This window comes from Salvelinus sp. IW2-2015, linkage group LG19 (assembly GCF_002910315.2).
Source record: "Salvelinus sp. IW2-2015 linkage group LG19, ASM291031v2, whole genome shotgun sequence".
Lineage (NCBI taxonomy): Eukaryota > Metazoa > Chordata > Actinopteri > Salmoniformes > Salmonidae > Salvelinus > Salvelinus sp. IW2-2015.
Window position 1 is genome coordinate 872,213 of NC_036859.1, and position 26,508 is coordinate 898,720.

The following is a 26,508-nucleotide window of genomic DNA, read 5'->3' on the forward strand; positions in this document are numbered from 1 at the left end:
TCAGTGCCCAAGTAGTGCACTATATAGGAAACCATTTGGGACGCACACCAAATGACAGTATAGGAACAGTATAGGAACAAGACTATTCCCCAATGACAGGTCAATAATGAATACATGCAAGTCTGATAAAGGATTTTATTTTTTTTCACCTTTATTTAACCAGGTAGGCAAGTTGAGAACACGTTCTCATTTACAATTGCGACCTGGCCAAGATAAAGCAAAGCAGTCCGACACATACAACAACACAGTTACACATGGAGTAAAACAAACATACAGTCAATAATACAGTAGAAAAATAAGTCTATATACAATGTGAGCAARTGAGGTGAGATAAGGGAGGTGAAGGCAAAAAAAAGGCCATGGTGGCGAAGTAAATACAATATAGCACGTAAAACACTGGAATGGTTGATTTGCAGTGGAAGAATGTGCAAAGTAGAGATAGAAATAATGGGGTGCAAAGGAGCAAAATAAATAAATACAGTAGGGAAARAGGTAGTTKTTTGGGCAAAATTATAGATGGGCTATGTACAGGTGCAGTAATCTATGAGCTGCTCTGACAGCTGGTGCTTAAAGCTAGTGAGGGAGATAAGTGTTTCCAGTTTTGGAAACATTTGTATTATTTACTGAACAAAAATATAAATGCAACAATTTCAACAGTTCATATAAAGAAATCAGTCAATTGAAATAAAGTCAAGTGGGCCCTAATCTATGGATTTCACATGACTGGGAATACACATATGCATCTGTTGGTCACGGATATCTTTAAAAAATAGGTAGGGGTGTGGATCAGAAAACCAGTCAGTATCTGGTGTGACCACCATTTGCCTCATGGAGCKCGACACATTTCCTTCGCATAGAGTTGTTCAGGCTGTTGATTGTGGCCTGTGGAAKGTTGTCCCACTCCTCTTCAATGGCTGTGCGAAGTTGCTGGATATTGGCGGGAACTGGAACACGCTGTCGTACGCGTCGATCCAGAGCATCCCAAACATGCTCAATGGGTGTCATGTCTGGTGAGTATGCAGGCCATCGAAGAACTGGGACATTTTCAGCTTCCAGGAATTTTGCACAGATCCTTGCGGCATGGGGCTGTGCATTATCATGCTGAAACATGAGGTGATGACGGTGGTTGAATCGCAAAACAATKGGCCTCAGGATYTCATCACGGTATCTCTGCGTTCAAATTGCCATCGATAAAATGAAATTGTGTTCGTTGTCCATAATCCCACCGCCACCATGGGGCACTCTGTTCACAACGTTGACATCAGCAAACCACTCGCCCACACAACGCCATACACGTTGTGGTATCCCRGAGGTCTACCCYGGGGGTTGGTGATAGAGGGGAGGTACGTGCCGCGACGTTGGCTCCCTCTGCTGGGAGTACCCGGGGTGGGCACCACGACACTGATGCCACCAATTAGGGGAGAGTGCCAACCAGTTGTGCAGGCCATGTAAATGGAGCACCGTGGGAGAGAAAATGAGAGGCAGGGAGTGGGCCAACAGATGGGAACGAAGCTCCCGGAGCACGGAACCGAATACGAGGAGGCGGCCCAGATGAAGGACCGAGCCAACTACTAAGNGGCGGCCCAGATGAAGGACCGAGCCAACTACTAAGTTATTTAGTTGTTACATTTATTTTATGTTGACCAGTAAAAGCGTGTTTTCTAGAACCTCCCTGTCTCTGTGTCCGTTTGTGTGCTCAAACCCAACACCCCATGGTTTACCACAACGTGGTCTGCACTTGTTGGACTTATTAACATATTCTCTAAAATGACATTGGAGGCGGTTTATGGTAGAGAAATTAACATTAAATTAAAAACTTGCGACATTGTGTTGTGTGACGAGACTGCACATTTTATAGTGGCCTTTTATTGTCCCCAGCACAAGGTGCAACTGTGTAATGATCATGCTTCAAACCTGTCAGGTGGATGGATTATCTTGGCAAATGAAAAATGCTCTCTAACAGGGATGAAAACAAATTTGTGCACAGAATTTGAGAGAAATAAGCTTTTTTTGTGTGAATGGAACATTTCAGTGATCTTTTATTTCAGCTTATGAAACATGGGACCAACACTTTACATGTTGCGTTTATATATATWTTTTGGTGTATTTATTATAGCAGTAATAAACATGTTACTTGATCTAATGTCTCATCAACCTTGGAATTCACAAGGCACTTCCTGGTTGCTCTGCAGTTGCTATGCTGCACGGGCTGGAAGTGGATTTCCTCATATGCAACTTCAGTCAATCTGGTTACATCCCAAATGGCACCCTATTCCCTATATAGTCCACTAATTTTGACCAGAGCCTTATGGGTCCTGGTCAAAAGCAGCGCACTATAAAAGGAATAGGGTGCCATTTGGGGCGCACACTTTTGAGTCATTGTTAAATCCCATCTCCTCTCAGGTTTGGAAAACGGTCTTCAGAGAGTAACATTTTGAAAACATTTAAATACAATTCATTAAACTTTAAAGTTTAAACAGCATGTACAGTACTTACAATGTAATACACAGAAAAAAGGCCACCCTGAGCCTTATTGCTACAATCACTACAATGATAGATGGTTGTTAATGTGTTGAATGATGACTGACACACAGATGAACAGTTTACAACTCGCTGCTTCTCACAGAGTTAAAAGGTAGAGAGCAAGTATATTTGTTTGTGTGTCATTTCCTAGAATCTCATATCCTCTAAGTCTGATAAGGGTGCTCCTCTCGTTCGCCTCCCAAATGGCACTCTATCTCCTATATAGTACCCTACTTTTGACCAGATGGGCCCTGTCCTGTGCTCATGGTTCCTTCAGAGAGTTGATGTGGGCACAGAGTTTGAGGGCGGGTCCTAGTTTGATGTTCATCGCTGTCATCAGGTGGTCCTCTGTCAGCAATAGGAGGGCTTGGCCGTCAATCTCGTGGGAACGGAACTCCTCTGATATGTCCCGCCCACCTAGAGAAGGAAGAGGGTGGAGAGAGAGGTGGGAGAATGAAGAGAGTGGGGGGAGAGGAACAGGAAGGTGGAAAGAGAGGAGTTTAGGGCCAGGAGATGTGACCTGAGCAGGAAAAACTACTGGCCCCAGTGATATTGTATAAGATATACTGTATATAAACTCAACAAAAAAAGAAACGTCCCTTTTTCAGGACCCTGTCTTTCAAAGATAATTCGTAAAAATCCAATAACTTCACAGATCTTCATTGTAAAGGGTTTAAACACTGTTTCCCATGCTTGTTCAATGAACCATAAACAATTAATGAACATGCACCTGTGGAACGGTCGTTAAGACACCAACAGCTTACAGACGGTAGGCAATTAAGGTCACAGTTATGAAAACTTAGGACACTAAAGAGGCCTTTCTACTGACTCTGAAAAACCACCAAAAGAAAGATGCCCAGGGTCCCTGCTCATCTGCGTGAACGTGCCTTAGGCATGCTGCAGAGGCATGACGATTGCAGATGTGGCCAGGGCAATACATTTCAATGTCCGTACTGTGAGACGCCTAAGACAGCGCTACAGGGAGACAGGATGGACAGCTGATCGTCTCTGGTGGCAGACACGTGTAACAACACCTGCACAGGATCGGTACATCCGCACATCACACTGCGGGACAGGTACAGGATGGACAACAACAACTGCCCAAGTTACACCAGGAACGCACAATCCCTCCATCAGTGCTCAGACTGTCTGAGAGAGGCTGGACTGAGGGCTTGTAGGCCTGTTGTAAGGCAGGTCCTCACCAGACATCACAAGCAACGTCGCCTATGGGCACAAACCCATCGTGCTGGATCAAACAGGACTGGCAAAAAGTGCTCTTCACTGAGGAGTTGCGGTTTTGTCTCAATGGGGTGATATCAGATTTGCGTTTATAGCGAAGGAATGAGCGTTACACAGAGGCCTGTACTCTGGAGCGAGATCGATTTGGAGGTGGAGGGTCTGGGGTGATGTGTCACAGCATCATCGGACTGAGCTTGTTGTCATTGCAGGCAATCTCAACGCTGTGCGTTACAGGGAAGAAACCCTCCTCCCTCATGTGGTACCCTTCCTGCAGGCTCATCCTGACATGACCCTCCAGCATGACAATTCCACCAGCCATACTGCTCGTTCTGTGCGTGATTTCCTGCAAGGCAGGAATGTCAGTGTTCTGCCATGGCCAGGAAGACCCTGGATCTCAATCCCTTTGAGCACGTCTTCTGGGACTTTTTGGATCGGAGGGGGCTAGGGCCATTCCCCCCTGAAATGTCCGGGAACTTGCAGGTGCCTTGGTGGAAGAGGGGGGTAACATCTCACAGCAAGAACTGCCATATCTGGTGCAGTCCACGAGGAGGAGATGCACTGCAGTACTTCATGCAGCTGGTGGCCACACCAGATACTGACTGTTACTTTTGATTTTGACCCCCCTTTGTTCAGGGACACATTATTCCATGTCTGTTCGTCCTGTCTGTGAACTGTTCAGTTTATGTCTCAGTTGTTGAATCTTATGTTCATACAAATATTTACACGTTAAGTTTGCTGAAAATAAACACAGTTGACAGTGAAAGGACACTTCTTTTTTTGCTGAGTTTACATCCATTACAGTATTGGTTACAGCAGCTTTAAGTCCCATGGTAGGACAAATTCATGATACCTGGTAGAGAGTTGATGTAGGAGCAGACTTGACCCACGCTCCACTGTGTTGGATTGTCACTACATTCTCGTCGTCCTGTGGTCTGTTCACCAGAGGATATGAATGTGTCTTTCCTCTGTCTTCCCTGCTCCCTCTCTCTCTCCTGTACCCTCTCCCTCTCTTCCTGCCGGCGCAGCCTGGTGATCATAGGGACAGGGGGCTCATCCTCAGCCTCCTCTTCCCCTTCTCCCCTCAATGTTCTCTGGGTCTCCTCAGAGCCGTACGGCCCCTGCACCTGCAGTGGAAAAACCAGCATGACTACAATCAGACATTTACCTATGGAATATTCTGAATGATAACAGTTTGGGGTTTCATACTGTAAGTAGACCAGAGAATTGCAAAGTTGTTCATATCAATTCTGTCTGTCTGATTGACCTAGCCTGGTTTCAGATTTGTTGTCCCCCATGATGAAATTGGGGAACTGTCTCATTCATTTGTGCGTTAGTCACACGCGATATCTCAGACAGCACTGGCGCGATTTTGACAAATGGGGTGAATGATGCGTCGTGCCATAGAGATCCGGCAGTGGCAAAATTGATTGTCCCAAGACGGGAGCTATAGTTATCAACAGAAATGTCAAGGCAGGGTGCTTCATCATTCGTGGAGGACGACACGTTTACTGTTGCCTGGTTTGTGTTGTTTTGCAAACTGTCYTGTCGTGATTGGCATTGACCATAGGATAGTTTGCTAGATATGCTAAATCTGGGACCAGGCTATGACATCTGACCTGTCTGAGGAGGAAGTGTTCTCTGGTGCCCCCGTTGACCCTCCCCGAGGGACGTCCTCTACGGCCCATCGGCCTGTGGCCCCAACGACTGGCCTTGTCCACCTTCAACACGCTCAGACGCTTTGTACAGCTCACATTGAACCTGACAGGAGGGGGGAGGGGAGAGAGAGAGCGAGAGAGAGAGAGATGAGATCTGTAGATAAAACGTTTCTGGAGTTTAGCCATTCAGGGGAGATATTCCACAGAACACCATAATGTTCAAAACATTCCAGTTGGGGTGTCTAGATTCCCCTGGATCCTGGAAGAGAACATTTACATATGGCTTTTGACAACAAGTCCACAAGTGGGCTTGAGGAGCTTAATCTGCCTCAGGAATAATGTTCCAAAATTCAGATTTTTCAAGAAATACAGGTTCCTGGAATCAGGAGTGAATAACCAGGAACTACAGGAATCTTCCAACTGGGATATCTGGAAACCCCAGAAATGTTGCAACCCTACAGGACTCACCTCTTGACACAGGTCATGGAGCAGAATCGTTTGGATCGGAGGAAGGTGTGAACGTAGCCTCTCTTCCCACAGAACTCACACTGCAGCACGTCTACCAGGCTCTCAGCAGCAGGTTCTATAGTACAGCAGGAGATGACAAGCTGTTAGACAGACACACAGACAGATGGACAGACACACACAGACACACCGGAACTGACCGTCCTGGGTGGGGGTATCATCCATGTCTGAGTCATTGTCTGGCTGCTCAGCATCCATCAGGCTCTCCTCTGGCACTCGATCCCCATTGGTTCTCATCTCAGACACTCGATCCCCATTGGTTCTCAATTCTGGAGCTGAATCCTTATTGGTTCTCATCTCAGGTGTTGGATCCCCATTGGTTCTCACCTCCCGGGCTTCAGGAAGCGTGGCCTGCTGGTCCGCCCCCAAAGAGGAACGGCCCATCTGAAGCAGGAAAAACACCACTGTATCACTGGATCACATACAGTACACAACATTTACCACTATAGAGGGCTGAACATAATGGTAACTAATCAACTACCAGTGGGAGACTGCTTGTTCAAGAGGACATTTTGTATCTGCGAGGTTGTTGGTTCTTGATGCAGTGCTCTCACAGTGAGGGAGGTGTGACTGGGACTAAGCTACTCTCCCAGCTAGCACATTTGGTTTCTTGGAAGATGTGGGAACGTATGTTTTTGGTTTCTCATTGTTTCCGGGAATGAAGCCATACATTTCTTGACCTGTAAAACTGAWYWTTTTTTAAACGTTCTGACACTGGAAATGTAAACTTGTTGGTTGCAGAGGTTCTGAGAATGATTTACTATGGTTCCCTGAACGTTACCCTGGAGGTTTTATTAACGTTCTGTGAACGGAAATTATACATTATTTGATTTTTGAATAACTTCCTTAACTTTTACTGAATGTTTCAACAATACTTTTTATAACACTGCTAGCTTATTTTGGTTAAACTTTTTTTAACTCCAAGCACAGGTAGGACACATGGAAATTAATTTCCTTAGGCATTAATCACATTTCTATTTTAGGGGCTCTCGAGTGGCGCAGTCTAAGGCACTACAGACCGTGGTTTGATTCGAGGCTGTATCACAACTGACTTTGATTGGGAGTCCCATAGGGCGGCGCACAATTAGCCCAGCATCGTCTGGGGTAGGCCGTCATTGTAAATAAGAATTTGTTCTTAACTGACTTGCCTAGTTAAATAAAGGTTCAATAAAATTTCAAAAAAATATTAACCTTTTGTTCTCTATCCATGGATTTAGCCTGCTAGAGCTGCAACTCTCTTTCCTTCCTCTCGCACTTTATCAGCTCAGTTTAATAAAGTAGCTTAAATAATGGCTTTTCTGTTGCTTCCCTCACTCGGATCGGACCGGGTCTTGATCAAACAAGGTCTGTATGAAACGGGATTAGTTGTCCTTGGGACCATTCGGAACGGGTCTCTTTATATTTTTTGTATAAATTAATGCATATCGGGTCCGGGTGGGAAAGCCCCAGGTCCATTTCGGAACTGGTCCATCTTTTTGGAATACCTCTAGCTAGCCTGACATGTTTTTTTTACACTTACAAAGCTGTTCATTTTAGTCTATTCAAACAGACCACATTTCAAAGGAAACAAAGACTCATTAAGATCAGGTGTTAGTTGGCACGGCCAACACACCTGAACACAAATAATAAGATAGAGGATAGAGAGAGTTTTGCTGATACTAAGAACGGAATGTATATGTTTTTAAAACTTCTTAGGGCTAGGCCCCTTTTTTTCTCAATTTCCGCCTGAATGACGTGCCCAAAGTAAACTGACTGTTGCTCAGGCCCTGAAGCCAGGACATGCATATAATTGGTACCATTGGAAAGAAAACACTTTCAAGTTTGTAGAAATGCTACAATAATGTAGGAGAATATAACAATAGATACGGTAGGAGAAAATCCAAAGAAAAACCAACCAGATTTTTTTTGAGAGCCCATGCTCTTACAATGGAAAGTATAGGGGCATATTGAATTCTAGCAATTTGGATGCAATTTCTATGGCTTCCACAGGGTGTCAGCAGTCTATGTTCAAGGTTTCAGGCTTGTAACTTCCAAAACGAATAATAAATATGAGTTTTAGTACAGGGACACAGTCTTGGAAATTAATGTATGAACGCGCGATGAAGACAGAACGCACCTGCTAAAATCGGTTACCTATTGAACATACTTCTTTCCGTAAGAAATAATATAGTTTGATTACATTTTAGGATACCTGAGGAGTAAATAGAAACATTTTGACTTGTTGAAACAAAGTTTAGGGGTAGATTTTTGGATTCCTTTCTTTGCATGTTGAACGAGTGGATTACTCAAATCGATGGGGCCAACTAAACTGACTTTTTGGGTTATAAAGAAGGATTTTATCTAACAAAACGACACTACATGTTATAGCTGGGACCCTTTGGATGACAAATCAGAGGAAGATTTTTAATCGCTATTTGTGAATTTATGAAACCTGTGCCAGCGGAAAAATATTTTGATGTGGTACGCCGTCCTCAAACAATCACATGGCATACTTTCGCTGTAATGGCTACTGTAAATCGGGTAGTGCAGTTAGATTAATTTGAGCTTTCAACCGATATAAGACACTTGTATGTACCTAAATGTTTAATATCCATAATTTGTATGAATATTTATTTATTTAAATTCCGCGCCCTCCGCTAGCGGGACGCCTAGACCTAAAGTTTTTAAATAACATTCTTAGAACGTTACTCAAGTTTTCTTGTGGTTTTTATAGAAAATGTTCTTAACGTTCTCAGAACAATTTGAGAACATGCAAAATAACCAAAGGACAACCACAATCTCACCAAGCTCTAAGAAACAAATGGTTCTCAGAACATTATGTGCTAGCTGGGTTCAGTCGCAGGGCTGACTCCAGGCATAAGTGACATAAGCGGCCGCTAGGGGGTCCCGACTCCAAAAAACGGTACTCAGTCGAACTTTAAAACGTACATTTTTCTCTCCACTGTCAAGTTTTTTGCCTGCTTGTTGGGGGGCCCCCCCATCCAAATCTCGCTTAGGTCCCCCAAAAGGCTAGAGCTGACACTGGCCTCAGTGCCTTTGGTGACAATTAACGAGACCAGTGCCTGTGTACACTGTGGAGCTTGGTTAACACACCCACCAGTGAACATACCGGGAGGAACGGCTGCAGGGCCTCTCTGACGACGAACCCCTCTATGATGTGTGTGAGGATGAGAGGTCTAGCTCTCTCAGGGCTCCCTGGTAGGGTGGCTGAGGCTGAGGGGGATTGGCCGGGGCTTCTTACCGCGGCCGAGGGCAGGAGTGGAGGAGGGGAGCAGCTGGTGTAAGAGGAGGGGTCTTGAGACGAGTGGGTAACGGAGCAGCTGGACGGAGGGACGCAGGGGAAATCCAACCTGCCTGGAGGATGGAGCCGAGCAAAGAGAGAGAGGCAGTTACTGTATGTCAGGGTTAGATTTAGTATGAAAATAGTAAATAGTGTAAAAGGTCAAGTTAAGTAATGAAAAAACGAAATGCTATTGTGCCGTGTACCTGTGCAGTTCTCTGTATAGGCGAGCTGTATGTCTTTACAGAGTCTGTCTGAACCAGCCGATGGAGAGAGTGTGGGTGGAGGGGTCGTCCTCTCCTCTCTCATCTCCTCTCTCCTCTCTGGGGTCTGGGTGCGTAGGGTGGCTGGAAGCATCTTCAGGTCCACAGCTACAGTCTGGGGTGGGGAGAAATTATGGAACGTCTGGGATAGATTCTGGAACGTTTGGGGGGGGTGATGGTTCTGAAAAGGCATCTGGACCGGAGCCTCTGCCACAGGCATCTCCTCCGACACCTGAACCCCAGTGGACTGCACTGCCAGGGCCTGGACTGAGCGCAGGGACAACCTCTGGAGGGAGGACGGTGGAGACTGGAGCAGCCTGGGGAGAGAGGCCTGGGAGATGGGGCCAAGACGCAGGGTAGGGGGCTTGGGCTGGCGGTGGAGCTGGGGCTGGAGCAGGCTGGGACACAGAAGAGGTGGAGGGGCTAATGATGAGGATACTACCACTGTCTGCTGGGGAGGGGGTGGGGTGGGCAGCTCACAGGAAGAGGAGGAGAGGCCATCCCCAGGCTGGGATTGGACAGTGGTGGTGGTATGGGTGGGAGTGGCCAGGGGCTGGAGGGTAAGAGGGAAGAGAGAGGGGGAAGTGTCCTGGGGTGCGAGGCGCAGTGCGATAGGGTGCAGCTGCCGGTGGGATCCTGCTGTGGTCTGCTGGATGATGAGCTGGTGGGGTGCCCCCTTATGGCTCGGAGGACAGTGCAGCTGGTGCCTGACCACAGCATGGGACTGGACAGGAGTGTAAGACGCTGAAATAGAACCACATTATTACACCTGAAGGTGGTCTAAACCTGCACTAGGTTGGAACAAAATGTACGACACTGGAGTTGAAATAAAACCATGTTAACAGACTTAAGTGATTGAGACATTGATATGTGTTGTAAACCTCCTCTGGGCTGGAACAAAAGCCTACCTCAGGATCAGTATTATTTAAGAACACTGATATGAACCAACAGAGCACAAAAGATGAGACCTCGCCATGGTGACTGACTTACCAGGCGCGATAAGCTGGTTTGCTGATGTTAGCCTGGTGATGTCAGCCAGCCGAGGCTTAGCTCCAGAGGCTTCTGTGGAGGGGTCAGACTGCTGACTGGACCTCAGGGGACAGATGGACATCTTRGGCAGAGAGGAGACCAGCGTCTGGGGCTGGGTGGAGAATGGCTTCAACAGGACACTCTGGGCAGGGGCCAAAGCCCCTGGGAGATGGGCCTGCACAGCGAGGCTGTGGACCTGAGAGAGGAGAGGACCCGCAGTATTATTATAGACGTAAATCTAACATCCAATGTCTCTTAGAAAGTGCTTGATATCAAAAAATATAATGTGGATATCATGTTGTGTCCCACTGGGTTCCATACTGGGGCACTACTGTCTGTACCTGATATATATTTAGGTAATTGCAACTTGATCATGTCGAGCAATGACATACCAAGTCAAGTCAGATACACTCCACTTAGCAGATACCTTTATCCAGAGCGACTTGTGCTTTGGCTCACATTTTTTGTATAAAAATGATTTGTCCTCCAGGGATATAAATAACATGTCAACAGGAGTTTGCTGTCCTCCGATGACAACCTAGTTAGCTTGCCAGGTATGTAAAACCTGGCAATGCTCAACCTTTCACCTTTGACCTTTGCCCCTGGTGGCGGTTGCTGACCTGTGAAGTGGAGAGTTGAGAGGAGCTGCAGCAGACAGAAGGCAGGTCAGACTGGACTGCTGCCACCGTGGCCGCAGGGGTCAGAATCAACTTACAGAGACAGAAGAGAGAAAAGAGAACGCGACAGAAGAGAGAGAAGACAGAGAAGCAAGGGAAAAGACAAAGAAGCAAGGGAAAAGACAAAGAAGAAAGAAGAAAGAGAAAAGATAATAGAGTAGAAAGAAGTTAGTGGAGAACATCCGTGGAAAAGGAGACAGAGAACTTGGCATGCTTACTTATTTTTACTTCCCATGGTCTTTGGGCAAGTAGATAGTTTATCATATGCTACAAAACTGTTACAATAAAGAGAGAAGGTAGGTACCATCTGGGTGCGAAGGTACATCTGGGCTTGGTTACAGGAAGCAGAGCAATTCCCCAGGAGCATGGCCTGCTGGGTAATAGTGCCTGTGGTGGAGCTGGAACTCTGAGAATGACCAATCAGCTGGCCTGTTACTGGAGAGGCTGGGAGGGTGATCTGGAGACAGACAGAATTGCAGTGGTCTTACTAGGCATTGGTAGTCTTGGTAGTCTTGATACCAGAGTGCTCAACTTACAGAGGTACCAGTTGACTGGGGCACCGTGCTGTTGGCAGCAGAGGGTAAGGAGGGGGACTGTCTGCTACTGTAAGGCTGTTGCTGCTGCAGCGCAGCTGTCTGCAGGATGATGTGTTGCTGCTGGGCCGCGTACATCTGCTGCAGGTACTGAGCTGCCATGGTCTGGGGCCTGCTGTGGATGGCCTGCTGGATCACCTAGAGAGGGAGACAGCAGAGAAACAATAGTCATATTGGGTAGCTGGGAACGGTTCGGTAACTACTACGCTCCCAGAACTAATGGCTCAGCTTTAGCTCAGCACGTGCATGATCAGGGTTCGATACCAGGAATGCTGAAAGACCCAGGTTTGGTCAAGATAACACTCTTCCCAGCTAGCACAGTTGGTTCCTTGGAAGTTGTGGGAACTTATTTTTTGGATTTCCCAAAAAGCACTCTGGTATCAAGACTACCAAGACTACCAATGCCTAGTAAGATCACTGCAATTCTGTCTGTCTCCAAGTTCTGGCCTGGTTTAGATCTTATCTGTCGGAAAGATATCAGTTTGTCTCTGTGAATGGTTTGTCCTCTGACAAATCAACTGTACATTTCGGTGTTCCTCAAGGTTCCGTTTTAGGACCACTATTGTTTTCACTATATATTTTACCTCTTGGGGATGTCATTCGAAAACATAATGTTAACTTTAACTGCTATGCGGATGACACACAGCTGTACATTTCAATGAAACATGGTGAAGCCCCAAAATTGCCCTCGCTAGAAGCCTGTGTTTCAGACATAAGGAAGTGGATTGCTGCAAAATGTCTACTTTAAAACAAAACAGAGATGCTTGTTCTAGGTCCCAAGAAACAAAGAGATCTTCTGTTGAATCTGATAATTAATCTTGATGGTTGTAAAGTTGTCTCAAATAAAACTGTGAAGGACCTCGGYGTTACTCTGGACCCTGATCTCTCTTTTGACGAACATATCAAGACTGTTTCAAGGACAGCTTTTTTCCATCTACGTAACATTGCAAAAATCAGAAACTTTCTGTCCAAAAATGATGCAGAAGAATTAATCCATGCTTTTGTTACTTCTAGGTTAGACTACTGCAATACTCTACTTTCAGGCTACCCGGATAAAGCACTAAATAAACTTCAGTTAGAGCTAAATACGGCTGCTAGAATCCTGACTAGAACCCCAAAATTTGATCATATTACTCCAGTGCTAGCCTCCCTACACTGGCTTCCTGTTAAGGCAAGGGCTGATTTCAAGGTTTTACTGCTAACCTACAAACCATTACATGGGCTTGCTCCTACCTATCTTTCTGATTTGGTCCTGCCGTACATACCTACACGTACGCTACGGTCACAAGACGCAGGCCTCCTAATTGTCCCTAGAATTTCTAAGCAAAACGCTGGAGGCAGGGCTTTCTCCTATAGAGCTACATTTTTATGGAATGGTCTGCCTACCCATGTGAGAGACGCAGACTCGGTCTCAACTTTTAAGTCTTTACTGAAGACTCATCTCTTCAGTGGGTCATATGATTGAGTGTAGTCTGGCCCATCAGTGTGAAGGTGAACGGAAAGGCTCTGGAGCAACGAACCGCCCTTGCTGTCTCTGCCTGGCCGGTTCCCCTCTCTCCACTGGGATTCTCTGCCTCTAAACCTATTACAGGGGCTGAGTCACTGGCTTACTGGTGCTCTTTCATGCCGTCCCTAGGAGGGGTGCGTTACTTGAGTGGGTTGAGTCACTGACGTGATCTTCCTGTCTTGGGTTGTGCCGTGGCAGAGATCTTTGTGGGCTATACTCGGCCTTGTCTCAGGATGGTAAGTTGGTGGTTGAAGATAATCCCTCTAGTGGTGTGGGGGCTGTGCTTTGGCAAAGTGGGTGGGGTTATATCCTTCCTGTTTGGCCCTGTCCGGGGGTATCATCGGATGGGGCCACAGTGTCTCCTGACCCCTCCTGTCTCAGCCTCTAGTATTTATGCTGCAGTAGTTTATGTGTCGGGGGGCTAGGGTCAGTTTGTTATATCTGGAGTACTTCTCCTGTCTTATCCGGTGTCCTGTGTGAATTTAAGTATGCTCTCTCTAAATTTCTCTTTCTCTCTTTCTTTCTCTCTCTCGGAGGACCTGAGCCCTAGGACCATGCCTCAGGACTACCTGGCATGATGACTCCTTGCTGTCCCCAGTCCACTGGCCGTGCTGCTGCTCCAGTTTCAACTGTTCTGCCTGCGGCTATGGAACTCTGACCTGTTCACCGGACGTGCTACCTGTCCCAGACCTGCTGTTTTCAACTCTCTAGAGACCGCAGGAGCGGTAGAGATTTCTCTTAATGATCGGCTATGAAAAGCCAACTGACATTTACTCCTGAGGTGCTGACTTGCTGCGCCCTCGACAACTACTATGATTATTATTATTTGACCATGCTGGTCATTTATGAACATTTGAACATCTTGGCCATGTTCTGTTATAATCTCCACCCGGCACAGCCAGAAGAGGACTGGCCACCCTCATAGAGTTCTCTCTAGGTTTCTTCCTAGGTTTTGGCTTTCTAGGGAGTTTTTCCAGCCACCGTGCTTCTACAGCTGCATTGCTTGCTGTTTGGGTTTAGGCGGGTTTCTGTACAGCACTTTGAGATATCAGCTGATGTAGAAGGGCTTTATAAATACATTTGATTTGAATATGTTTTCTGACTGGTAAAACGTAATTTTTTAAAAACGTTTCTGAGAACGGAAGTGAAGCTTTCGCCTGTTCTGGGAACATACATTTTTAGGTTGCAGGGAGGTTCTGARAATGTTCTCCTGGGAGGTTTTATTCATGTTCTGAGAATAGAAATTATATGTTATTTGAAGGTAATTAAATAACGTTCTGAGAATATGTTTCAATAAGACTTCTAATAACACTGCTAGCTTAGTTTGGGTTAACAGTTTTGAAGCACAGATAGGACACATGGAAATTCACTTGCTTAGGCATTAATCATGCAAACACATTTCTTTTTTATTGTGGCACGGCGTCAGTGAGATTCTAACCTATTACCTTCTGTTCTCTATCTATGGAATTAGTCCACTGAGYCACCAGGATGGAGCTAGCATTAGAGGTCTTTACGGATCCACCTGTACCCGAATACCCGAGACCTGAGCAGGTTCAGATCCAGAATTCGAAATAATGTCATGCGTCTGGGTCCGATCTGATATGATTGTCACGGSTATGTGTAATTTTAACTGACCTTTCCGGTAGGAACAGTACAGATCCGAACGCAACAGCTGCAATAGAGAGAGAARTGTTATAATTTATGCTGCTGCTCGTGCTTTTCACGAGAGTGGAGCGTGGCGCGTGTAGCTTGTTGTTGTTGTTGGCCAATCATAAGTCATCATAGCGGCAATAGGCTAAGTTAGGAGATATCTAATCCTCCCTGCTCCCTGTGTCACTCGCTCATAGTATGGCCCCWCCCCCGCCTGCTTGAGCGGCACCTCTCTCTCCCTCCTCTCACGCTTTATCAGCTCCGGCTAATAAAGTAGCTTAAAAAATGACTTTTCTGCTGCTTCCCTCACTCGGATCTGACCGGTCTGGATTCAACCAGGTCTATACGGAATGGGATTAGTTGTGCTTGGGTCCATTCGGAACAGGCCTCTATACTTAAAAAATGTATTTAAGCTTATCGAGTCTGGATTAGGAAAGCCCCAGTGTCCAGTTTGGAACTGGTCCAACTTTTTGGACCTGTGAAGACCTCTAGCTAGCATGCCTTTTTTTTTTACTCCTACATAGCTGTTAATGTTAGTCCATTCAAACAGACCCCATTTCAAAGGAAACAAACACTCATTAAGATCAGGTGTGGCCAATGAGTGGGCGTGGCCAACACATCTGAACACATTTAACAAGAGAGAGGATAGAGAGAGTTTGACGCTGAGAACAGTGTTTATGCTTTTAAAACATTAGAACGTTCTTTGAACATGAATGTTTTCTTGTTGGTTTTAATGGAACGTTTTCTTAATGTTTTGAGAACATGACTTGAAATAGAACCATGAAGAAACCTGTAGAAAGCATTAGGCTAAAGTACTGAAATTCCCACAGAAGAACGTTGTTTCTTAACATTCTCTGAACGTTCTGAGAACATGACTTGAAATAGAACCATGAGGAAACCTGAAGGAAACGTTATGCTGAAGTACTGCAATTCCCACCTAAGAAACATACAGTGGGGCAAAAAAGTATTTAGTCAGCCACCAATTGTGCAAGTTCTCCCACTTAARAAGATGAGAGAGGCCTGTAATTTTCATCATAGGTACACTTCAACTATGACAGACAAAATGAGAAAAAAAATCCAGAAAATCACATTGTAGGATTTTTAATGAATTTATTTGCAAATTATGGTGGAAAATAAGTATTTGGTCAATAACAAAAGTTTATCTCAATACTTTTTCGCTCTCACTATTCACCCTTTGTTGGCAATGACAGTAGGTGCAAACGTCTTCTGTAAGTCTTTCACAAGGTTTTCAATAACTGTTGCCTCGGTATTTGGCCTATTCCTCCATGCAGATCTCTCTGAGAGCAGTGATGGTTTCTGGGCTCGTTGGCTTGGGTGGATCAACACGGACTTTCAACTCCCTCCAAGATTTTCTATGGGGTTGAGATCCTGGAGACTGGCTTAGCGCCCACTCCAGGACCTTGTTGGCTGGGCTCCCTGCCTGTGCATTAAACCCCTACAACGTCATCCCAGAACGCCGCAGCCCGTCTGGTGTTCAACTTTCCCAAGTTCTCTCAACGTCACCCTTCCCCCGCTCCTCCTCGCTCTCTCCACTGGCTTCCAGTTGAAGCTCGCATCCGCTACAAGACCATGGTGCTTGCCTACGGAGCTGAGAGGGGAACGGCAACCTCCGTCCTTCAGGCTTCTGATCAGGCCCTACACCCAAACAAGGGCACTGCGTTCATCCACCTCTGGCCTGCCTCGCCTCCCTACCTCTGAGGAAGTACAGTTCTCCGCTCAGCCCAGTCAAATACTGTTCGCTGCTCTGGCACCCCAATGTGGAACAAACTCCCTCACGACGCCCAGGTCACGGAGTCAATCACACCTTCCGGAGAAACCTGAACCCCACTCTTTAAGGAATACCTAGGATAGGATAAAGTAATCCTTTCAACCCCCCCCCCCCCTTAAAGAGTTAGAATGCACTATTGGTAAAGGTGGTTGTTTCCCGACCCTGAGATATCATAAGGTGATGCCACCAATTTGTAAGTTCGCTCTGGAATAAGGAGGTCCGTCTTGCTAAATGACTTAAATGTAATGTCAAATTTAAAATGCTTCTTCGAAGCCACTCTTTCGTTGCCCGGGCGGTGTGTTTGGGATCATTGTCATGCTGAAAAGACCAGCACATTTCATCTTCAATGCCCTTGCTGATGGAAGGAGGTTTCACTCAAAATCTCACGATACATGGCCCCATTCATTCTTTCCTTTACACGGATCAGTCGTCCTGGTCCCTTTGCAGAAAAACAGCCCCAAAGCATGATGTTTCCACCCCATGCTTCACAGTAGGTATGGTGTTCTTTGGATGCAACTCAGCATTCTTTGTCCTCCAAACACGACGAGTTGAGTTTTTTACCAAAAAGTTCATATTTTGGTTTCATTCTGACCATATGACATTCCCAATCTTCTTCTGGATCATCCAAATGCCTCTCTAGCAAACTTCAGACGGGCCTGGACATGTACTGGCTTAAGCAGGGGGACACGTCTCTCGGCACTGCAGGATTTGAGTCCCTGGCGGCGTCAGTGTGTACTGATAGTAGGCCTTTGTTACTTTGGTCCCAGCTCTCTGCAGGTCATTCACTAGGGTCCCCCATGTGTGTTCTGGGATTTTTGCTCACCGTCTTGTGATCATTTTGACGCCCACGGGGTGAGATCTTGCGTGGAGCCCCAGATCGAGGGAGATTATCAGTGGTCTTGTATGTCCTTCCATTTCCTAATAATGCTCCCACAGTTTTGATTTCTTCAAACCAAGCTGCTTACCTATTGCAGATTCAGTCTTCCCAGCCTGAGTGCAGGTCTACAATTTTGTTTCTGGTGTCCTTTGACAGCTCTTTGTGTCTTGCCATTAGTGGAGTTTGGAGTGTGACTGTTTTGAGGTTGTGGACAGGTGTCTTTTTATACTGATAACAAGTTCAAAGAGGTGCCATAATACTAGGTAACGAGTGGAGGACAGAGGAGCCTCTTAAAGAAGAAGTTACAGGTCTGTGAAAGCCAGAAATCTTGCTTGTTTTGTAGGTGACCAATACTTATTTTCCCACATAATTGCAAATAAATTCATTAAAAATCCTACAATGTGATTTTCTGGATTTTTCTTTCTCATTTGTCTGTCTATAGTTGAATGTGTACCTATTGATGAAAATTACAGGCCTCTCTCATCTTTTTAAGTGGTGAGAACTTGCACAATTGGTGGCTGACTAATACTTTTTTGCCCCACTGTATGGTTCTCAGAACGTTATTGTGCAGCTGGGTATCCTGCACCATTCCCAGACCTTTGTGGGAATTTTTTGTATGCAAAATAACCATAGGACAACCACTCTCACCATGCTCTAAGAAACATATGGTTCTCAGAACATTACAGTATGTGCTAGCTGGATTATGCTTAGAAAACTAGCCTTTGCTTTACATACAGATATGGCTTCATAGCTACATTTTATTCCACTCCTTGCCACTCCTCCGTCATTTGCCAAATATCATTAATGAGCTTGTAGGAGATCAGAGGATTGGATCCTGATTCGATAACCTTCACAGGTATCATCTAATGTTTATGCAAATAGACTGATAGGTCAAATGAACTGTTTCCCTGTTTTAGGTCAGTTAGGATCACCTCTTTATTTAAGAATGTGAAATGTCAGAATAATAGTAGAGAGAATGATTTATTTCAGCTTTTATTTCTTTCATCGCATTCCCAGTGGGCAGAAGTTTACATACACTCAATTAGTATTTGGTAGCATTGCCTTTAATTGTTTAACTTGGCTCAAACGTTTGGGTAGCCTTCCACAAGCTTCCCACATATCGTTTGTCCCACTCCTCCTGAAAGAGCTGTGTAACTGAGTCCCAGGTTTTGTAGGCCTCCTTGCTCGCACATGCTTTTTCAGTTCTGCCCACAAAGTTTCTATAGGATTGAGGTCAGGGCTTTGTGATGGCCACTCCAATACCTTGACTTTGTTGTCCTTAAGCCATTTTGCCACAACTTTGGAAGTATGCTTTGGGTCATTGTCCATTTGGAAGACCCATTTGCGACCAAGCTTTAACTTCCTGACTGATGTCTTGAGATGTTGCTTCAATATATCCACATACATTTCCTGCCCCTATTTTGTGAAGTGCACCAGTCCCTCCTGCAGCAAAGCACACCCACAACAAGAAGTGTGGCTTCTTCCTTGCTGAGCGGAAGAAGGTTAACCTTTCAAGTTATGTTGATATAGGACTCGTTTTACTGTGGATATAGATACTTTTGTACCTGTTTCCTCCAGCATCTGCACAAGGTCCTTTGCTGATGTTCTGGGTTCTGATATGCACTTTTCGCAACAAAGTATGTTCATCTCTAGGAGACAGAACGCATCTCCTTCCTGAGCGGTATGACGGCTGTGTGGTCCCATGGTGTTTATACTTGTGTACTATTGTTTGTACAGATGAACGTGATACCTTCAGGCGTTTGGAAATTGCTCCCAAGGACGAACCAGACTTGTGGAGGTCTACTTTTTTTTTTCTGAGGTCTTGGCTGATTTCTTTTGATTTTCCCATTATGTCAAGCAAAGATGCACTGAGTTTGAAGGTAGGCCTTGAAATACATCCACAGGTACACCTCCAATTGACTAAAATTATGTCAATTAGCCTATCAGAAGCTTCTAAAGCCATGGCATCATTTTCTGGAATTTTCCAAGCTGTTTAAAGGCACAGTCAACTTTGTGTATGTAAACGTTTGACCCACTGGAATTGTGATACTGTGAATTATAAGTGAAATAATCTGTCTGTAAACAATTGTTGGAAAAATTACTTGTGCCATGCACACAGTAGATGTCCTAACCGACTTGCCAAAACTACTGCTTGTTCAACAAAAAAAAAAAATTGTGGTTGAAAAACGAGTTTTAATGACTCCTGCCTAAGTGTATGTAACCTTCCGACATCACCTGTACAYATCTACCACAAATACCTTGTACCCCTGCACATTGATCTGGTACTGGTACTCCCTGTATACATCTTCATTCTTGTTTTTTATTCCTCTTTCATTACTATTTATCATGTGTTTTTTTTTACTCCTCATCGTTGGGAAGGGCTCGTAAGCAAGCATTTCACGGAAAAGTCATTGTATTCAGCATTTGTGACAAATACAATTTGATTTGATTTTGAACATCGCCAAATGCGTCCGTTTCTTTAAATGTGCAATTAGAAAGTATAGTGCCTTGGCCTATTTAATKAAACCCTAGTGCTGTTGACGTAGGCAACAGATCACAACGGCCCAGTACATCACTGGGGCCAAGCCTCCTGCCATCCAGGACCCTATACCAGGCGGTGTCAGAAGAAGGCCCTAAAAATTTCCGGAGCGCCAAGTCCAGGTCCAAGAGGCTTCTAAACAGCTTCTACCCCCAAGCCATAAGACTCCTGAATGTCTAATCAAATGGCTACCCTTTTACACTCTGTTATTATCTATTATCTATCTATTATCTATTTTAATAAACCTACCTTCATGTACAAATTATCTCAATTACTTCGACTCACCGGTGCCCCAGTACATTGACTCTGCACCGGTACCCCTTCTATATAGCCTCGCTATTGTTATTTTACTGCTGCTCTTGTTTGTTACTTTTATTTCTTATTCTTATTTTTTTCTGTTTGTTTTTTTAAACGGCATTGCTGGTTAAGGGCTTGTAAGTAAGCATTTCACTGTTGTATTCAAGGCATGTGACAAATATAATTTGATTTGATTTGACAAAGCAGGGAATCCCCAATTTCCCACTGAGCTCCTTTTTGGAAATGGCGAGTTCACTTTCTTATCCATGACGTTAGTGACCAACTGCGCTGTTCAGCGTTGGAGCCCAGCAGCTCACATCTGCAGGATGGGGGGCCTTTTCATTAGGAGGGACCTCTAACGTGGATYGCTAAAATAATGATTATGATCAATTACATTTCCTCAATTTATATATATAAGACCTATGGGGACACCTACTTTATACATTTGGCAGCCAAACACGAGTGATCACTGTAGCCTTTTATCGTCTAGACATGATTAAATATCCACCAGGCTTCCGTCATCGACTCATCTGAATTAAAAAAAGAATTACAGGGGACAGTTTGGAAAAACAAAAAAAAMWTTTTTTCTCTGTAATAAAGTCGAATCTGGGATAACAATGACATAACCAAAGTGTCTAGTAATACTATAGCTCTCTCTCTCGCCCCCCTTCAAGCATTCCTTGTAAATTMATTTGATAGGCTACATTATTTTAGCATTATGCTATAATGTAGCCTAGGCCTACTTTCCGATGGACTATAGCCAAGATTTGAAGGTGAGCCTTGGTTTTGAATACGTTTTTAAGAAAGTAGAAATGTTAGTGTGTGTCTGAGGTGCACTGGTGGCTTTGATTGATGCACAGCAAAATCAATGGTGTACATTTAACTTGGAAAGTGTCAAATGTTCACAATTTTCAGTAAACATTTGAGTCCCACTGTACCGGTTTAAAAATAACACCTTTGAAAGTGTTAAAGATTTAACTCTGTTGTGGTGTTCCCCATTTAACTCAAAGTGTAAAATGTACGCTATTTTCCGTGAACATATGCGTCCCACTGTAGGCCTACTAAAATAACACTTTTGAAAGTGTTGAAGATTTAACTCTGTTGCCGTGTTCCCCATTCAACTCTTAAAGTGATCACATGAACTTGATTGTGATGTTTGCATATCTCTACTGTAGAGTAATACGCAACACCTACAGTGTCACGCTGGTATAATGGATCGGGAGACAGGCGCAGGAATGCGTAATATATATATATTTTTCTTTATCCAAATTACAGCGTGCCATGTAAAGGCAAAGGGGACGAAGACCGACCAAACAAACACGTATTGGGTTGAAACACAGGGTTGAAACCCAAACAAAAGAGCGAGGAGTACCTCAAATAAATACAYGGGACGAGACCCGAAAACACAAGCGCACACTGATCCAACACGGGATGAGACCCGTAATCATCTATGCACAATACCTTAGTGCTGACGCTGTTAAACTTTTCTCAGTGTAAGAAATTAACACCTGTAGTGATACAGTAAATCATTYTGGGTGTTGTTTAAAAACGATGGTGTAAAGCCTAATTTGCCTTTTCTTTTCAAGGGAATTTTAGAGTTACCATCCATGACTGTAATATTTTCTGAGAGAGACATGGTTATTGAATTATTTCCAAATACAGGCTTGTGACTTTCACCAAGTGAGTACCAAGGTGAAGGCTATCATTCAAATTCAACAATGACAATACCTTACATACTGTGTATCATAAGGCCTTACTTTGATGGCCTAGTTTTACCATAACCCAGTGGTGTTAGGAAACTCCGGGTTTACAGGCCACATCAGGCCTGAAAGTCAAACTATGTTGGATTGCAAAGTGATGTGTCTTTTTAGCTAACATTCTACTCCTTGCCAGTCCTGTCATTTGCCAAATTGACTGGCCTTTCAGCAATCTCAAYGTTTAATATGCAGTTCAATATGAGACATCATTAGGATATCCAAAAGTTAGAATTTTTATTCACCCGCTGCCTGCATTCAGAATGACTGTCAGGGTTAGGAAAGTTGATAAGAAGACTACCTAAACCATTTAACCTGGAAAAACCATTTCAGTAACAGGTGCTAACTGTTACTCTAACTAACTGATTTGATTAGTTTAGAAAAATATATGTTATTTGTCTTAGTGTAGCATATGATTAATCAATCAATGTACATGCAAAAACACAGATATTATAAACAATCATTACAAAATCTACTTGCAGTAGTGCATTCTGGGAAATATGATAATGTCAGGTGGTTTTGTTGGGCTGTTTTACTCTCCAAAGTGTAAAACAATAACTCTGGTTATTAACACCAACACTAGGGGGTTATTTTAGACCACTGGGTGTTAATTTCMCTCTTACAGCGTGAATTTAACTCCTGAATCAACACTAGAAATGTTATACCAAAAAAWTCAACACTGGTCAATTTGCTGTGTAGGTCCTTTTAGGGTTTGYTTGTTTTTCCTAAAGTAGCCTGTCTGGACTCCATCTCTTAATAAGAGAGGAGGGACAAATAATAGAACTGAAATGAGCATTACAACATTTTACAAACGTAGGCCTAAGCAAGTCATGATGATCAGCATATGTGCGAGGAACGACGAGAGGTGGCAGGTTTGCATTTCTTTCCTCTCATTAATGGGATGCAACTGAAGCAAACTTGGCTCGATTGAATCTTGTAGGCTAATATTTCCCATATCATTATTTCTCTCTCTCATTATGGAGTCCTCTAGACGCTTTGAACAACAYGATCTTCATTGACACTGCCTTCTCACGAGAGAATGATCGCAGCAGGTCATAAGGGTGTTGTTGTTTGTCGTTCTTATTGCACCAAATTTGCAAGCACATAATGTTGTAATGGAAAATATTTGTGTTGTTTTCAACTACCAATCAGCAACTGTAGTAAATCCAGCTGCATATTGAACTTTGAGATTGCCGGAAGTTCCAGTCTCTTTGACAAATGACAGGAGTGGCAAGTAATGAAATGTTAGCTAAAACTGAAACGCAGACTAGTGGCTTCATTATTTGAAGTTCAACACACACATTGACACTGTCCCCTCTGGCGCCCTCCCTGTCCCCTCTCTCACCTGAACCGCCTGGCTCTCTGTAGGGGCGGTGCCAAGAGAAGTGGGTGGGGCCTGACTGCTTGTGGGCGTGGTGCTGTCTGTTGTCGTCATGGCGATGACCACTGAAGCGGCGACGTTGTTGTTGGCAACCGTTGTAACAGCTTTGGTGTTAGAGGTGACAGTGACAGTAGCAGCAGTCCCATTGGTCTCACTCTCTCCTCCTCCCTCTGTCTTTTCAGGGCTCTGCCTGTCCATCATGCTGCTGGTTAAACTAAGCTACTGTCTGTATCACTGGGCCAACTGGAAAGAACACACAGAAAACACCTCTCTCAAAGTCTGTAGCCTAAACATATTTGTACATATTTGATTTGACATATGGGATGCTGGATGTATTTTTGGGAAAATAACATTTATATCTGGTGCCCTAAATTGTTCAGTAAAAAATAAATCCCACCTACATCCCTAAGAGAATATTTGTTGGGACAAAATKTTGCTGATAAATTGTCCCATCATAAAATACATCTAATTATAGATGCATATGCCTATCTATAACAATGTCAATGACAATTTAGTGCTGGGTGCGTTTGAACACACTTGAGAAACGGGGCCTATAGCACTGGCTCGAACGGATGTGATGGGTATTGCTTGACCGGACCAAGAGAGCGCTTCTCGCGCGGCTATAAATCTAGAGGTTGATTGAAGTGAACTTTCCATGCTCTGTGTGCACATTCTCCTTATTTCTTACAACCTTAAATCGAAGAAAAATATTATATTTACATTTATAGGCCTTAAAATCACAAACGGGACATTTGGGCCAACGGCGTCACAAAAAAAAAATCCTTTAATTAAAGATCTATAGATATGAAGGCCCCTCAAGCTATGTCCCTGGATCCTGGTCACTAGAGTAGGCTATTTGTCTTAGTCATAAAGCATTCTTAGCAAAAGTGTAATATATTTGAATAAAATGTGTTTAAGAAGTCTCGAGCTGTATTAATTGCATGTGTTTAGGACTACTTAACATTTCAACTGACCTATTACATTTATTGAAAGGTAATGGTCAGTAGGAAATAGCAAATCAGAAACCGGGGCTTGTACGCCTAAACAAGGAATTGTACTAAAATCAGGTCGAACTTATGTCGGCCTATTCATATTAAAGTTCTAATCAAGCAGTTGTTCGTTAGGTTTTTTTCATTTGATTTGCTGCGTTTTCAACGAAATCAATTCAGTTTTGTTAATTTCTTTGTCATAATGAAAGGGCATTTCTGTTTTTGAATTTCTCCCCATATGACCACGACATTTTCCAAGTTTTTCCATGTATGAAATTATCGAAATTCAATAGCCTATAGCCTAAAATAAATAGATCAGAAATGTATTTTGATAAAGCCTCTGCGCTTGGATGTCATGTTGATTAGTATAGCCTACTCGTCAGGTTTATATGCCCTACACATAAAAATACTGGAAGAATCTGAAAAACAGGCTATATCAAACTACATTTATCCAGTATTTGAATTGTTGAATGAAATTGAAAGAAAATTACACAAACCTACCAAAAATAGTGGCCTAGTTTGAAATAGGCTATTTTGTCCACATTTTTTACATGTAGCCTAATTTGTGTAAATAAAGTAGTGCCTACTTTAATTTGCTGATAACATTTTGGTAAAAAAGGACAATTTGAGACATAATAGATTGCTGATATTGATTCTGTTCCAATTCCTGGTGCTAAACCAATTCATGTTTAAACATGTATGTAGTTTTAGTGCGACACCCCCCTAATGCTCAACCGAGAAAATATTCCAAACCCTATAGCCACAACCATGCACTGACAAAAAGCAGACTGGTTAAATGTACACACATTTTCATTCAGCAATAGCAATGCATCAAATCCGTTATGCAATTWAAAATCTATGAACAATTGTCGTTATCGTGTGCGGAATGCATCTAATTGGGCAATTCATGCATTGGGCTACAGTCACCCCTTTTSGCCTTTTCTCGATGGATGTGCAGTGCTGGCAACTATAGGCTGCAGTAACCTAGCTATACGATCATTTATTTATTCATTATACTAAAACAAAATCGTATAATAATTATATTATGTTTGGGCATCATCCTCTATTTCCTCGGCCAATTCTATGGCCACCGATAAGAGCCTTATATATGCRCCATGCACAATCGTTCACCTATCATTAGCGTTACCTGGCTGGATTTGTTATTAGACCTGACCCATGGCGAAGTGACCGAACGAAAACCCACCGGTTCAGACTGTCACAATCCCAGTCATGTTCTAATGCGTCAAGCCTGTAATGCTAAAATGGAGAGAAAAACAAACGGGCCGGACGGAATGAAAACCCTGACACAGCACCACTTGCAGCGCGGGAGGACCTTATACAGTAGAGCAAGGGGGATTTTTATAAAGCTCATTTCTCATTTTGGAGACTCAGTCAAGGTTTTACTCCAGCATGCAACAAACAACAAATTTCAAGTCAAGTTCAGGCTGTGTCACGAAACGCATTATAAAGGTAGCATTGTGGAGTCTGGGGTCCCATATCTACATAGTAATTATTTTACTGGCAGTATCTACTGTAACACTATCACCACTAGGGGGCACACGACTCGGGAAAAGAGACCCCAGCTTTTCCTCAGTCCTCAGCATATATATATATATATATTTATTTATGTATATATATGTGTGTGTGTGTGTGTTTTATTGTCACAGACMCTGGATAGGTGCAGATCGGGGCAAATGTGTTGTTTTTACATATATAATTACAATACATAAATCATGATTAGGCTATGTTGATCAGACAGAGAAATGCTGGTATGTGTCATGCTCATGTGTTGTTTCTCAAATCAAGTCAAATCAAAGGTTATTAGTTACATGCACCGAATAAAACAGGTGTAGCCCTTACAGTGAAATGCTTACTTACGAGCCCCTAACCAACAATGCAGTTTWAAAAAATATGGATAAGAATAAAAATAAAAGTAACAAG

The 26,508-nt window shown here is 43.8% G+C and overlaps 1 protein-coding gene across 1 annotated transcript; it reads right to left on the reverse strand.

The window, feature by feature from the left end:
• Positions 1–139: 139 nt before the first annotated feature.
• On the reverse strand, positions 140–25,804 carry phc3 (polyhomeotic homolog 3 (Drosophila)). The gene is made up of 13 exons (XM_024009264.2): positions 25,715–25,804; positions 23,543–23,821; positions 11,728–11,922; positions 11,496–11,648; positions 11,135–11,224; positions 10,476–10,710; positions 9,429–10,229; positions 9,184–9,296; positions 6,083–6,326; positions 5,886–6,000; positions 5,379–5,520; positions 4,613–4,886; positions 140–2,940 (listed from the first exon to the last, which is right to left on the reverse strand). The coding sequence occupies exons 2-13, from the start codon at positions 23,777–23,779 to the stop codon at positions 2,786–2,788; spliced, it is 2,754 nt and encodes a 917-aa protein (XP_023865032.1). The 5' UTR covers positions 23,780–23,821; positions 25,715–25,804; the 3' UTR covers positions 140–2,785.
• Positions 25,805–26,508: the final 704 nt, after the last annotated feature.